The 14,875-nt window shown below is 47.5% G+C and overlaps 1 protein-coding gene across 5 annotated transcripts in view; it reads left to right on the top strand.

The window, feature by feature from the left end:
• The window catches only part of LRCH1 (leucine rich repeats and calponin homology domain containing 1), a 219,087-nt gene that overhangs the window by 115,210 nt on the left and 89,002 nt on the right, over positions 1-14,875 (top strand). For all 5 annotated transcript variants that reach the window (XM_013980521.2, XM_013980522.2, XM_013980520.2 and 2 more), the window contains exon 3: positions 9,624-9,750. In XM_013980521.2, coding sequence (XP_013835975.2) covers positions 9,624-9,750 — 127 coding nt within the window. The remainder of the gene's footprint in view (positions 1-9,623; positions 9,751-14,875) is intronic.

Here is a 14,875-nt window from a genome sequence, read left to right as displayed (position 1 = left end):
GCTGCTGGCCTATGCCACAGGCACAGCAACACCAGATCCGAGCCACATCTGCAACCTACACCATAGCTCATGACAACGCCGGATCCTGAACCCACTGAGCAAGGCCAGGAATCGAACCCGCAACCTCAGGGTTCCTAGTCTGATTCATTTCCTCTGTGCCACGACGGGAACTCCACTTTGACTCTTTTTAACACTAGTCCTAATTGTCCCAGTCGACAAAGATTCAGTTCCTCTTGGGTGCCTATTCACTGTTCAAAATTCAGCATGTGCTCAATGAAGCCCATTTTCTTCTGTCCCAAATTAGTACGTTTGGAACCTCTTTTCCTGGCCATGCTCCTACTACTTTTTTTCCAGCACCCTCGCCTGGAATCTCAGAGGTGGTCTCTCACCCTTTCCTCCATCCCTTTTTCTATAAGTCCATCACTGAACCGCCAGGTAGCCTCTTGCTGCCTCCTGCTTGGAATTCAGGATCCTCCTCCTCTTGTTTTCCTGGTTTACCTTACTTTTTATTCCAAAGTAAAATGACGAGGTGTTTTTTTTTTTGTTTATTTTTTGTCTTTTAGGTCCACTCCCTCGGCATATGGAGATTCCCAGGCTAGGGGGTCTCATCGGAGCTATAGCCACCGGCCTACACCACAGCCACTGCAATGCCAGATCCGAGCCTCATCTGCGACCTACACCACAGCTCACGGCAGCACCAGATCCTTGACCCACTGAGGGAGGCCAGGGGTGGAACCCGCAACCTCATGGTTCCTAGTTGCATTCGTTTCCACTGCGCCGTAACGGGAACTCCATAAGGAGTTCTTTTTGTGGCTCAGCATTAACGAATCCGACTAGTATCCATGAGGACTCGGGTTGGATCTCTGGCCTCCCTCAGTGGGTTAAGGATCCAGCATTGTGTGGCTGTGGCACAGGCCGTCGGCTACAGCTCCAGTTCGACCCCTAGCCTGGGAACCTCCATATGCTGCAAGTGCGGCCCTGTAAAGCAAAACAAAAACAAAAAGACAAAGTAAAATGAGAAAAGGCTGTGTTGTGTTGAGGGTAGATCAGACTTTGATCTGAAGCCAACCCACCTGGTTTCAACCCTTATTAGCACAGAGTGACTCACTAGTGAGGCAGCTTGGAACTAGTGATTTAAATTCTCCGAATAACATCAGTTTTTGTGTCAGAAGAATAGAGGGTTTTATACTTAGAGTCCAGGATTGGAATGAATCTAAATAATAGTTGTCAGAGTGCCTAGCATGATGCCTTATCAATAATAACCAACTAAGGAATGTTTGTTTAAGTATTAGAGCAGTTAAGCAGAACTGAGTTATTATTGTATTAGTTACACGAGAGAAGCTTCCTGAAGGCTCATTCCCCTGGAAGGGTATGTGGGAAGAAGAGAATGTAGAGAGACTTAGAATCACGCAGATCTACCTGCGTTACACATTCAGTGATTCCTGGAACTCAGTGGAAAGGCACACGTCGTCAAATGAGACCCAAAAAAGGTTCAAGCACCTTATATTTTATTATGAATGTTTTGTGTTGGCTCGGTGTCCCTGGCAAAAGTTGGTCTGAGCAGCCTGTTCTCATTTAAATCGCTATCCACAGCCCTTTCTTTTTTGGTGGGGAAAAAATGTTAAAGTAAAAAAATATATATCTGGAGTTCCCATTGTGGCTCAGCAGAAATGAATCTGATTAGCATCCATGAGGACGCAGGTTCGATCCCTGGCCTGGCTCAGTGGGTCAAGGATCTGGTGTTGCTGTGAGCTGTGGTGTGGCTTGCAGATGCGGCTCGGATCTGGTGTTGCTGTGGCTGTGGCCAGCAACTGTAGCTCAGATTCACCCCCTGGCCCGGGAACCTCCCTATGCCACAGGTGTGGCCCTAAAAAGAGAAAACAAAATGAAATAAAAAATATCTATTTCCGTGGCAGAGAAGGCAGGGAAGGGGGGTGTACCTTCCTGGGAAGAGGTGGGTAGTGTCCATTCTACCTGGGACGGTGGTCTCAAAAGTGGAGGAATTCTCTTCAGTGCTGATACATCTTTTTTTTTTTTTAAAATCAAAGTATAGGTGATTTACAGTGTTTCTTCGATTTCTGTTATACAGCAAAGCGACCCGGTCATACATAAATGTACCTTCCTTTTTTTTTTTTTTTCCATACTATCTTCCAACCTGAGAAATTGGACATAGCTCATAGCTCCCTGTGCTGCACAGTAGGGCCTCATTTGCTCATCCTTCTCTAGCCATTGAGTGATAGTTTCCCCACTCGCCAGCAGCAGCGTTTTGCACACAAGCTCAGGTCTCTACATTCTTAAGGCCTAAAACCTCAAATCTACCTTGTTGCCTCTGGAGGTATTTGGCTCATTGATATTCTTGCTCGTATCAGGTGTTGGGTCCTCTTCAAACATCCACAGCTTCTTTCTTGATTTTGAACATTTAGCTCCATTTTAAAGCAAAGAAAGGACACCACAGATATTATAGAGGAAACTTAAAGGAATAGTTTTTAGGGCTTGTGCTTTGAGCATGAAAGAGCCCTTAAAAAAAGGAGAGGAAATAACCAAAAAAGGAGCAAGTTATCAATAACCATACTTTGAAATCTAATTACAGACATTGGTAGTGGTGGTTGCTGACCGTTAAGGGTGTAAAAACCCAGACTATTTTAAGCAAGGGTTTATTTCTGCTCAAGAGGAGACTGACAGGCTCTTACTGTGGGAAACCGGTTCAGTTGCACAGCTGCAGAAACAGGGTGCAGATACGCAGAGCAAAAACGCACAGCACAGTGGTTGGTGCAGCAAGTTGCCTGTGTTCTGAGCTGCCTCAGAGGCTTACTTATTTTTGTTTCTTGCTCTTCATTTTCTTTTTTTAAAATGATTTTTATTTTTTCCATTATACTTGACTTACAATGTTCTGTCAATGTCTGCTGTACAGCAGTGACCCAGTCATACACACACACATATATATATACACTTTTTTTTGCACATTATCCTCCATCATGTCCCATCACAAGGGATATAGTTTTCTGTGCTAGGCAGCAGGATCTCATTGCTTATCCACTCCAAAGGCAAAAGTTTGCATCTATTAACCCCAGCCTCATTGCTTATCCACTCCAAAGGCAAAAGTTTGCATCTATTAACCCCAGCCTCATTTTCTTTTCTAAAGTTTGACTTTAACCTTCTCAAAGCGTGGCCTTTATGTGTGTAGGGTGTGAAACGGATCGGCATAGTGTTCAAGAACTGGTTCAAGATTCACTTGAAATGATGGCTCTGGGTTTCTAGTTTTGCAACATTTGAACTTTTCGAATGACTGTCATCCTTCTGAGTGGCGGGTAGCAGAACTGCTTTCAAAGTTAGACGTACACGTGCACGCCCAGATTTTATGTGCATCCATAATGTCAAATGTCTGCATTAAAAATGTCATGTGAAATATTATTGAAATGATATTTATAGAATTTATCTTTATAAAATTCAAGTCGACCGAGATAGCTCCAGGCAACTGAAAGCCAGGCTCTGCTTGTTGTAGGTGACTGTCTCAGGCATAGAGTGACAGTGGAATGAGTTGGGGGCCTGGGGGTGGGGGGTGGGGGAGGCTGGCGATGCCAGGGAAGGGTTTAGTCATGTGGGGAAATGAGGGTGAGAAATTTTGCCATGGTGGGTCTTCAGAATGAACCAAGCAGGAAAAAGGAAGTAGTTCTCTATGGATATTGTTCCCTGTTGCGTCGGCGTGGAGACAATTAACAGTCAAGTGTCCTGTGCCCAACAGAAAAGAGTCACTCTGCCTTTCAGGAGAGGGAAAGGGGGTTTGCAAAAAAGAGCATAAAACAAAGTTGGCGAGGTATCCTGTGCCAGAGGAAACTTGCTTGGCTCAAGTAAAATAACTGCTCTTCTGTGTATTTCGTGTGCCAAGCACGGCCAGTGCCATTCATACAAGCAATAGAGAGGAGCTCCTGCGGACTTGTTTATGCCCTTTCCTGGCTGAGACGCCTATAGGGCGAGCCTGGGGTGCCCTGCCCTGCCTTCTGTGTGCCCTTTACATGCACACTGTGACGTTTTGTTAATAGGTTTTCATTGGAGTTTCCGTCATGGCGCAGTGGTTAACGAATCCGACTAGGAACCATGAGGTTGCGGGTTCGGTCCCTGCCCTTGCTCAGTGGGTTAAGGATCCGGCGTTGCCGTGAGCTGTCGTGTAGGTTGCATACAAGGCTTGGATCCCGCGTTGCTGTGGCTGTGGTGTAGGCCGGCAGCTACAGCTCCGAGGAGACCCCTGGTCTGGGAACCTCCATATGCCGCGGGAGCGGCCCTAGAAACGGCCAAAAAAAAAGGAAAAAAGGTTTGCGTTGGTTGGTGATTTTATGTCACGATTTCTATCATGTTTTGGAAAACCAGCTAGTAAATGGCGATGATGATCTCCGGGTATTCGAGTTTTCCCGGAGAAATGGTAGGATCTTAGAATCAGAGAAGATGAGAAAGGAAAAGTCATTCATATGATGGTACATTCCTGCCCTGGTCCTCCAGGACAGAAAGAGTTACTGGGTTGGTTTGAGCCTGAAATTTTATAGCCCAGCCTGGTTCTCCCCGGCAGCCTCAGAATGGTCATCTTTAATTTGTGTATGTTTTTAACAAATGGAACATGAAACTGTATTTTAAGACTGGATGAAAATGGGGAGTTCTCATCATGGCTCGGTGGAAGTGAGTCTGACCAGTATCCATGAGGATGCAGGTTCAATCCCTGGCCTTGCTCAGGGGGTTAAGGATCCGGCATTGCTGTGAGCTGTGGTGTAGACCAGCAGCTGTAGCTCCGATTAGACCTCTAGTCTGGGAGCCTCCAAATGCCGCAGGTGTGGCCCTAAAAAGACCCTCCCTGCAAAAAAAGACTGTTTGTATCATCACGTGATAAAAACAGTTTGTGGGTGGAGGATGGTGCAGGATTTTTTTTTGTTTGTGATGTACCCACAGCATATGGGAGTTCCTGGGCCAGGGATTGAATCCTAGCCCCAGCTGCAGCCTGTGCCACAACTGTGGCAACACCAGATCCTTAACCCACTTTGCTGGGCCAGGGTTCAAATCTGTGCCACAGAGACAATGCCAGATCCTTAACCTGCTGCACCACAGCAGGAACTCCATCCTCACATACTTTAAGGGAAATAACTTTCTGATAAGCCAGTAATATTTAATGTGCAATACTGAAATTAAGCCTGAAAGCATAGATTTTAATAAGGAAGGCCATAGTCAAAATCCATTAAAATAAGACTCTGAAAGAAACCATACAGAAGTGACTTGGTTTGTGAATTCCAGGGTGGTGATACTTGAGAAGTTGAGCCTGCAAACTCAGGCTATCAAAAGTGTTCAGATTATGTCGAGCTGCCTTGTTTCAACCTGAAAGGAGAAAATCAGGCCAGTAAATCTGTGGGGGAGTCATTCAGCTGAGAAAGGAGGAAGGCAGATCGTGAGCAATTAAACCCGCTGCCTTCCTGCCCCTCCTCGTTCCTGCCCGCACCATCCTCCACCCAGACTGGGCAGGGAGGGTGACAGGGGACTCTGCCCTGTGATGGCAGGAAGGCTCAGGCCACCATGACCGAATCTGTAATTTCTACTTCTGAATAAGTGCTCCCTTTCCCTCACTAATTTACTCTTTTGTAATGAGTGAGTTTAAAAAAGTCTTTTTTTTTTTTTTTTTTTTTTTAAATATTGCTTTCAGATGTGACTCCCGGGCTGGATTTGAAAATAAATGCTGCCCATTACCTTATCAGATTCTCCGTGGTGGTATTTTTAAACATCCTTTCCTCCTCTGTTCATAACACAGAGGGCTGAGGAGACAAGTGCGGGCCAGGGGCTGGTGGAGTGTGGCCTGAGGCACTTATTTGCTGGAGAGAAATTGCTGCCAGATGAGTGGTTTCAAAAGGCTCAGGCAGCTGATGTGGTCTGGAGCGGGGAGCGGATTAAAGGACGTGCAGTTTCTCCTCTTCTTGATAAATATTTTCTGGAGAGCTAATGGGTTTCTGTGTGCATGTGTATTTCCTTTTTCTATTGGGGAAATTACCAGTAATACAGGAACATCCTGCCGTAAAATAGGCGAAGTGCAGGCTGAGGGACGAGATGGATGAGATCGAAGAAGTGTGCCCCAGGGCTGTGGTGTGCCCATCACAACCCGTCCTGGCATCTTGATTTGCCTACAGGCGATAAACTACAGTCTGAATAGAGGAATGTACACGGCCTAAATAAGTGGGCTCTTCCGTCTGCTGCTTTTAGCGTCAAAAGCATTCAACCCCTTCAAGGAAACCACAGATGCTTTCACAAGCCTCTTTTTTATTTTATTTATTTTATTTTATTTTATTTTAATCTTTTTAGGGCCATACCTGGGGCATATAGAGGTTCCCAGGCTAGGGGTCTAATCAGAGCTGCAGCTACCAGCCTACACCACAGCCACAGCAATGCCAGATCTGAGCCATGTCTGTGACCTACACCGCAGCCCATGGCAATGCTGGATCCTTAACCCACTGAGCGAGGCCAGGGATCGAACCTGCCACCTCATGGTTCCTAGTCGGATTGTTTCCACTGTGCCACAACGGGACCGCCCTTGTTATATTTTAAATTAGTTACCCACCCAGGAAGAATTCCAGGGGGAAGAATCCCATGTAATTTCAAATGCTCATGTGTCTAAAGGAGCAGAGCCTCCACTGCATTGCTTAGGTGGTTATGCAGATGCTCTCCCAGGGCAGCGCATCCCAGTCAGATGAGTGCAGAGCTCCTCGGACTAGATGCCTGCATGCAGGCAGGGAGACTGGCAATATTTTATTGGTATTTATTAGGGCCACACCTGTGGCACATGGTCCCAGGCTAGGGGTTGAATCGGAGTTGCAGCTGCCAGCCTACACCACGGCCACAGCCAACGAAGGATCCGAGCCACATCTGCAACCTATACCACAGGTCACGGCAATGCTGGATCCTTAAGCCGCTGAGTGAGGTCAGGGATTGAACCCAGGTCCTCATGGTTGCTAGTCGGGTTCATTACCACTGAGCCACGACAGGAACTCTGAGACGGGGAGGCCTTTAAATCCGAGTTCCTAAGCAGAGAAACACAGGAAAGATCTCCAACTGTAATCGTTGATTCTGTGGAAAATAGGAGTGTAGGAATTTCTAAAAATACTTATCTTTGTTCCCGTTATTCTCTCTTCAAAATAGAAGTTTACGAGCTCTCCTGTTAAGCAGGTTAAGGATCCACTGTTGTCACTGCAGTGGCTTGGGTGGCTGCTGTGGCTTGGGTTCAATCCCTGACCTGGAAACTTGCACATGCCACAGTGCAACCAAAAAAATATATATATATATATATTAAATATGGCTTATTTTTAGTATTTTAATTTATCAATCCTCACTTTATGAAATTGCATGTTAATAAATATTTTAAACCACAAATTACATTCTGAGTTATTTACTTGCCACTTTGTAATAAACCAAGTTCTCCTGTCTGGAGGGAGCATCTCAGGAGCCTTTTTTGGAGCTTGAAGAAAGCTCTCCCATCCAGGCACCAGGAAGGCCCCCTCACCCAGCCAGAGGAGCCCCTGCAGGTGACAGAGGGCAGCAGGAGGGGTGTGAAGGCACAGAAGGACAGGCTGATAGCCCTGGCTCTCCCTTCTGCTGCCCCCAGAGATCAGGAGACAGCACCAGGGGTGACCCTGCCGCCCTTATTAACCTGCCAGCCTCACCAGGGGGAAGCTAAGAGCCAGCTGGTCTTTCCAGGGCCAGGACACATCCCCCACCCCTGGGCTCACAACCTCTTTCCCCTTCTGCTGGACCCCCTTAGAGAAAGCTCTTTGCCTTTGTCCCTTTCTGAAAACAGCTTGCTTTGCAGATTTGGGCAGTTGAGAGAAGATACAGCTATCCATTTTCTTGCTAAAACCTGGCTACCTGGGCATCGGGTGTCAGACACCTGGTCAGGTGGTCACAGTGAGGGAATCCAAATTGGAAAGGTTATTTTGACAGCACAACACCTGCTTATTCTTTTTCTTTTTTTCTTTTTAGGGCCACGCCCACAGCATATGGAAGTTCCCAGGCTAGGCGTGGAATCGGAGCTGCAGATGCCAGCCTACGCCACAGCCACAGTAATGCCAGGTCCAAGCCACATCTGCAACTTCCACCACAGCTCACGGCAACACCAGATCCTTAACCCACTGAGTGAGACCAGGGATCAAACCTGCATCCTCGAAAGTACTAGTCAGGTTCCTTACTCGCTGAGCCACAGTGGGAACTCCCAACACCTGCTTTTTCTGAACCCATCAGTCAGACACACCCTTTGGCTAACCACACAGCCATTCCCTCTTATGGTAGCATGGGGAGTAAAACATTTAATTGAAATATGACGTACATACAGAAAAGTGCACAGATCATAAGTGTACATACATCTCAATGAATTTTCACAAATAGAAGCATTCATGTACCTGGTATCCAAATCTGGTTTATCTTTTTATAATGATATGTCTTCCCTAAGTATAAAAGCACTTTGTAGGAATTTTGGAAAACAGAGCAAAGTGTCATGAAAATAAAATCCACTCTTTGTACCCACTCCCCCCTCCCCCCAAAATGACCAGCGATAACGTTTGGGTGTGTTTCCAGCCTATCTGTCTGTCCCTTCACGCACAAAAATAATGCATGCTCATCAGTACACACATAGCCCCGCAGTGTGCAAATGCACACAGAGGAAGTTCCAAAGAATTGCAATAACATGGCACAGATTTGTAGATATTTCACTGCCTGGTTGTTAACTTCCTCAGCAGAATGGCCGAGAAGGAAAGGGAAGCTGAAGACCATCTGTCTCCTTACTTGATCGCAGGAAAAGGGCTCCTTGTGAAGGAGGAGGGGAAATAAGTGGCTGACATACCCTTAGGGGTGATTCATAGATTTCACTTCTCCAGTATTTTCCTCGTCCCTTAGACAACTGGGATTGACGGTAGAAGGTTTAAAAACCTCCGAGCAGAGACCTCTTAATGCAGAACAGGTGAGCTGTGGGCGCACGCTTTTCAGCTTCTCTGTGAAACTGAACCCCTCTTGGCTCCAGCTCCACTTTTACCATAAGGCCAACTCTCCCTTTTTCTTTTTTAATTAGCCCTCTCGCAGATACCCAAGCAGCGTTTAACCACAGAGCTCTTGCTTTAACAAAAGGAAGCTGAATCAAAACGTTGGAAGTGGGCCCAGTGGTTTTGTGAGTTGTGGCCAAACCATCTCCCCATCACTCCAAAGATGGATGCGGTGATGCTTTCCGCTCTGGTCCTCGCCGCATCTCCTGCTTATACCATCAGGCAGGGAGCGGTTGGCACCAGCTGCCCATCACTGCTGGTGGTGCAGCCTATGTTGCCCATCTGCTTGGAGGCTGCCCAAGGACTCAGCTTCTGCAGAGGGGGTCCCTTGTGCTGGGGAAAGTGGTTTCCCTCAGAGCTGTCTATGCCTCTCCTTTTTTTAAAAAAAAAAAAAAAAGTTTGTTTTTTTGGGCTTTGAGTTCTTACACATCTAGGAAGTTCCTTGGACTTGGTATATTTGCAAAACCTTTTCCTCCATCACTCCTTTCTCCCTGCTTGGTAAACAGCATGTTCTCACAAACAGGATGAAGTGGCCTGCCTGTTTACCAGAGTTCTTGTTGTATTTCTTTGCAGTCGGAATCAGCTGTCCGCCCTGCCGGCCTGCCTGTGTGGTCTGCCTCTCAAAGTCTTAATCGCAAGTAACAACAAACTTGGATCGCTGCCCGAAGAGATAGGTCAGCTCAAACAGTTAATGGAGTTGGTATGTTACCGATTTTTAAGATGCCCTTTTCTGTGTGTTTACTGATCGCAGCTTATCGAGGGAGTCAGAAGGACTTTTTGCTCCGGTGGGACGAGGAGGAGGTGGTGGCGCTGGTGGCGGTTTGTGTATGATAAAGACGTTCAGTGGGAAAAGGAATAATCATGGCTTTGCTGTGACAGAGTTCCTGAAATTTACAGGTTTCCTGTAGTTTACACTTCCTGAAATGTGCAGGATTTACAGTTCCTGGAGCTTACAGATTATCCTATCATAGTTAGATCCCCTTTTTCCAGATTGCATAAGTGAGCTGGTAATACATGATAAAAAAAAAAATACACTGGCCAAAAAAAAAAAAATCTGCAAATAAGTTAGAAGGCCACAGTTTCGTTTCTTTTCTTTTTGTGTGTGTGTGTGTCTTTTTGCCTTTTCTAGGGCTGCTCCCTCGGCATACGGAGGTTCCCAGGCTAGGGGTCTCCTCGGAGCTGTAGCTGCCGGCCTACACCAGAGCCACAGCAACTCGGGATCTGAGCCGTGTCTGCAACCTACACCACAGCTCACGGCAACGCCGGATCCTTAACCCACTGAGCGAGGCCAGGGATTGAACCCGAAACCTCGTGGTTCCTAGTCGGATTCTTTAACCACTGAGCCACGCCGGGAACTCCACAGTTTCTGAATGTGTATAATTACATTGGAAAGAACAGAGCCTCTGATTCTGTAAGGACATTAGTAACTATTGTTCCAAATTGAAACTTTAAAACGTGGCCATGTCCCTGGGGATAAGAAAGAAGAACAAGTTATAGGTAGGCAGGGATGGCGTCTGAGTGCGTCCCTGAGGCCGAGATGTCAGCTCTCTGATTGAATTACTGACCTCGCTTTTTCAAATGGGCAAGACTGAGTTTTTGTAGACTTCCACTGAGCTCAGATATTTTGGGTGCATGCAGAGGTACGAATGAGCAACTGGGTGACACCACGGTAGTCATAATTTATTGTCCAGCACCCATCCTTCTGCCCTGCCCTTGTGTCCAGCACAAAGCTGAATGTCACAATTACAACCATGAAAAGGACACATTACCTTCCTTTGCGTAGCCTCCAGTCTAGAGCACTGAGGGTCAATGACTTTTCTCTTGTGAGCCGGTTCCAGTTAATTTCTTTGAGGCCACCTGGGGCATGAGGGTGATGGCTTGTGAGGCCCAGACAGAGAATGCTGGGACCCTTTAGTCATGTCTGCACCTGGAATTGGCTTGGAAAGTGACACCACCCATGTTCTATTTGTATCTCTTTTTTTTCTCCCTTTTTTTTCTTTTTAGGGCCGCACCGCGGCATATGGAAGTTCCCAGGCTAGGGGTCGAATCAGAGCTGTAGCTGCCAGCCTCCACCACAGCCATAGCAACGCCAGATTGAGCTGCATCTGCAACCTACACTGCAGCTTGCAGCAGTGCTGGATCCTTGACCCTCCGAGTGAGACCAGGGATGGAACCCACATCCTCATGGATACTAGTCTTGGATTTTTAACCCATTGAGCCATAGTAAGAACTCCCACCACTTAATTGTTTTATTTTTATTTTTCTTTTTTCTTTTTCCTTTTTACGGCCGTAGTTGAGGCATATGGAAGTTTCAGGGTTAGGGGTCGAATCGGAGCCATGGCAGCACTGGATCCAAGCAGCATCTGAGACCTACAGTGCAGCCTGCAGCAACACCGGATCCTTTAACCCACCGAGGCCGGGGATGGAACCTACATCCTCCCAGAGACAACATTGGGTCCTTAACCCACCGAGCCTCAGTGGGAACTCCACATTTGTATCCACTTCAATTTTAGGATGGAAGTGAGTAATTGCTGTTTAAAGGCCATGGAGCTTTACAAAGAGGGCCTTTTTCAGAATGCCTATGACAGTAGTATCTCCACCCATCGAGCGTTGCGGGTGGGGTCTAACCATGCAGGGGTCTTGGTGTCACTAGCATCATGACATCTGGACACATCACAAGGGACTAGAATAAGACACTGAAAGTTTCACAAATCCTGGCAGCCACTGGTTTTCTTGCTTGGCTTTCTGTTTTTCTCTCTACGACAGAGAGGTTGCCACGCCCACAGATCCCAAGTTTAAATGTCCTCCAGCTAAAGCAGTTGGCACGACCTATTTTTTTTTTTTGGGGGGGGGGTCTTTTTGATTTTTTAGGGCCACACCCATGGCATATGGAGGTTCCCAGACTAGGGGTCAAATTGGAGCTGCAGCTGCCAGCCACAGCCACAGCAACCCAGGATCTGAGCTGCATCTGCGACTTTCACCACTGTTCACAACAACGCCAGATCCTTAACCCACTGAGCCAGGCCAGGGATTGAACCCGAAACCTCATGGTTCCTAGTCGGGTTTTTTTCCGCTGTGCCGTGATGGGAACTCCTTGGCATGATGGGAACTCTGTTACAAGAAGTGCCTGGGGTAGGGGGATGGGTGAATCAGTCCTGGGCTTAGGAAGGGTTTGGAAGGGGAAGACGCCTTTGGGAGGCCCCTCCTCACATAAGTCCATGTAAGGGACCCAGGAGGCACCCAAGAGAGAAGGGACAGCTTATGCAAAGGCCACACAGCCAGGGAGTGCACGGCTAGGAGGGGGAAGCAGGGTGACCCCACTGAGGCTGGGTGCCCGACACCTCCTTGCGCAGAGCATCCAGAGCCTCCTGAGCCGGCCCTGCTCACCCGTCCAGCTTCATCTCTTGTCCCGGCCCCTTCACACGCTGGATTCCAACCTTGTTCACTTTCGTGTCTGGACTATTGAGCACATCAGTCTTTCTACATGGACTCTTTCTTCCTTTTCCTCTTCTCTTGGTCTGTTCTTAGCCGAGTTAGATCTCCCTTCCTGCAAAAACGCCTTCCCAGATTTCCAAGCCCAGCTGAGTGCCCCCAGGCCAGCAGTCTCTCCGAATCCCTGAATTTTCACGGAGCCGAGTTGATCTTCTCACTTGGCGTTCTCCAGGCCAGCTCCCGCCATACCTTGAAAACTTTGTCAGGACAGGAACTGCAACCTGCTGTTGTACCCAGTGCTTGACCTAAGACAGACACCCCCAAAATGTTTGCCGAAGGCTGCTGTCAAATTGCAGACAAATCGTGGGCTAAGAAGGTGGCTTGGAATGAATCGTGAGGACTCCAGGTGCTGTGCCAGTGTGTGTGTGTGTGGCGGGGGAGTGGTGGCGGCTCTGTCTTTCAGTCCAAGCTAATTCAGAAGGTGTCATTCCCGCCCCGCCACCCCACGATTTATGGAGTTCCCGGACCAGGGATCAGATCCGAGCTGCAGCAGGTGCTGCGACGCCAATCTTTTCACCCACTGTGCCGGCAGGGGATTGAACCTGTGTCCTGGTGCTCCAGAGACACTGCCCATCCTGTTGTGCTGCAGCAGGAACTCCAGAAGGTGCCATTTTAGTTGATTCCAGAAAGCAAAAAATAAACCAAATAACCCTTTGGATGAAGCTGAGAGATATATGCGTTTCTAAAACATGCTTCTTTTAGGAGTGATAACCCCCCAAATCTGGGTTTGCTAGAATTTGGATGAGGTCTTCATAGGCATAAAGGGTTGGTTTTATTCCGCTTCCCGGGCTCCCTGGGAGCAGCTGGGTGGCACACAGGTGAGTCAGTCTTTGGCAGCCGGAATATGTTTCTGTCCCACTCCGCCCTGGGCTAAGCCGACAGGGTGCCACCCATCAGCGGTGCTGCTGCGGCTGCCGACCGCCCTTCTGCTGAGCCCTGGAGCCAGCCCAGGTTTTGAAGGATGCGCTGAGCTTTTCTTAGGCTCCCTGTCCCAAACCCGCTCTAGGGAAGGCTGCCCTGCCTCCTAGTTCAGCATCATCATCAACTCATCCTCATGTCACTTTTCCACCCACACTTCCTCTTGTACCCTTGAGTCCTAGAATGTTAGAGCCAGAGGGGTTTTAAAGGCCACCTAGTCCAGAGTTCCTGACGTGGCTCAGTGGTTAACGGATCCGACTAGGAACCAAGAGGTTTCGGGTTTGATTCCTGGCCTCACTCAGTGGGTTAAGGATCTGGGGTTGCCAGGAGCTGTGGCTGTGGTGCAGGTTGCAGATGTGGCTTGGATCCTGTGTTGCTGTGGCTGTGACGTAGGCTGGAGGCTACAGCTATGATTCAACCCCTAGGCTGGGAACCTCCATATGCCCTGGGTGCGGCCCTAGAAAAGACAAAAAGACAAACACACAAAAGCATATGAAAATAAATAAATAAAATAAAATAAATCAGCAAGCATTGAAGTTCCCTGGTGACCTAGAGGTTAAGGGGACAGCATTGTCACTGCTGTGGTACAGGTTCGATCCCTGGCCTGGCAGCCTCCATGTGCTGCGGGTGCAGCCCTAGAAAAGACAGAAAGTAAAATAAAATAAAAGCCATCTAATCCAAGCACTTGACATCTTAAAATTAGAAGAAACCCATGGCAGAGAGACCAGGAGCAACGTCGGGAAGGTCATCCGGGCATAGCTGCTTCACGATCTAAGCAGAAATGCTGGTGTCCAGTACTGCCCATGAAAAGAAGATGCAGGCGGCAAATGTCATTTTAAATGTACCGGTAATCACCTTAAAAAAAAAAAAAAGAAACAAGTGAAATTGATTTTAATAATATGTTTTGGCTAACCCCAGATAGCCAAAATGTTATTTCAGCATCTCTGCAATATAAATTTACAGATATTTTACTGCCTTCTTTCTTTCATACTAAGTTTTTGAGGCCAGCTGTATATTTTCCACTGACGGCACATCACAGATTAGACGAACCACAGTTTTCATGCTCAGTGGCCACGTGTGGCTGGTGGCCACCCCACCAGACCCCACAGCTCTGTAGCCTGTGTTCTTTCCGCCCTATGAGCATGCATGATCTGTGCAAAAAAGCATTTATTTGCAAAGTTGGTGAATATTCATACATTGCCCTTATTTAACTGCTGGCCTTGCTTAAGGTGACAGACTAAAAAAGATTAGTTTCCCTTTTTTTTTTTTTTTTTTTTTTTTTTGCTTTTTAGGGCTACACCTGTGGCATATGGAGGTTTGCAGGCTAGGGGTCGAGTCAGAGCTACAGCTGCCAGCCTACACCACAGCCACAGCAACATGGGATCCAGACCGCATCTGTAACCTACACTGCAGCT

The sequence above is a fragment of the Sus scrofa genome, chromosome 11 (genome assembly GCF_000003025.6).
Source record: "Sus scrofa isolate TJ Tabasco breed Duroc chromosome 11, Sscrofa11.1, whole genome shotgun sequence".
NCBI classification, from domain to species: Eukaryota; Metazoa; Chordata; class Mammalia; order Artiodactyla; family Suidae; genus Sus; species Sus scrofa.
The sequence above is the reverse complement of the archived record's forward strand: the minus strand, read 5'-3'. Positions and strand labels throughout refer to the sequence as shown.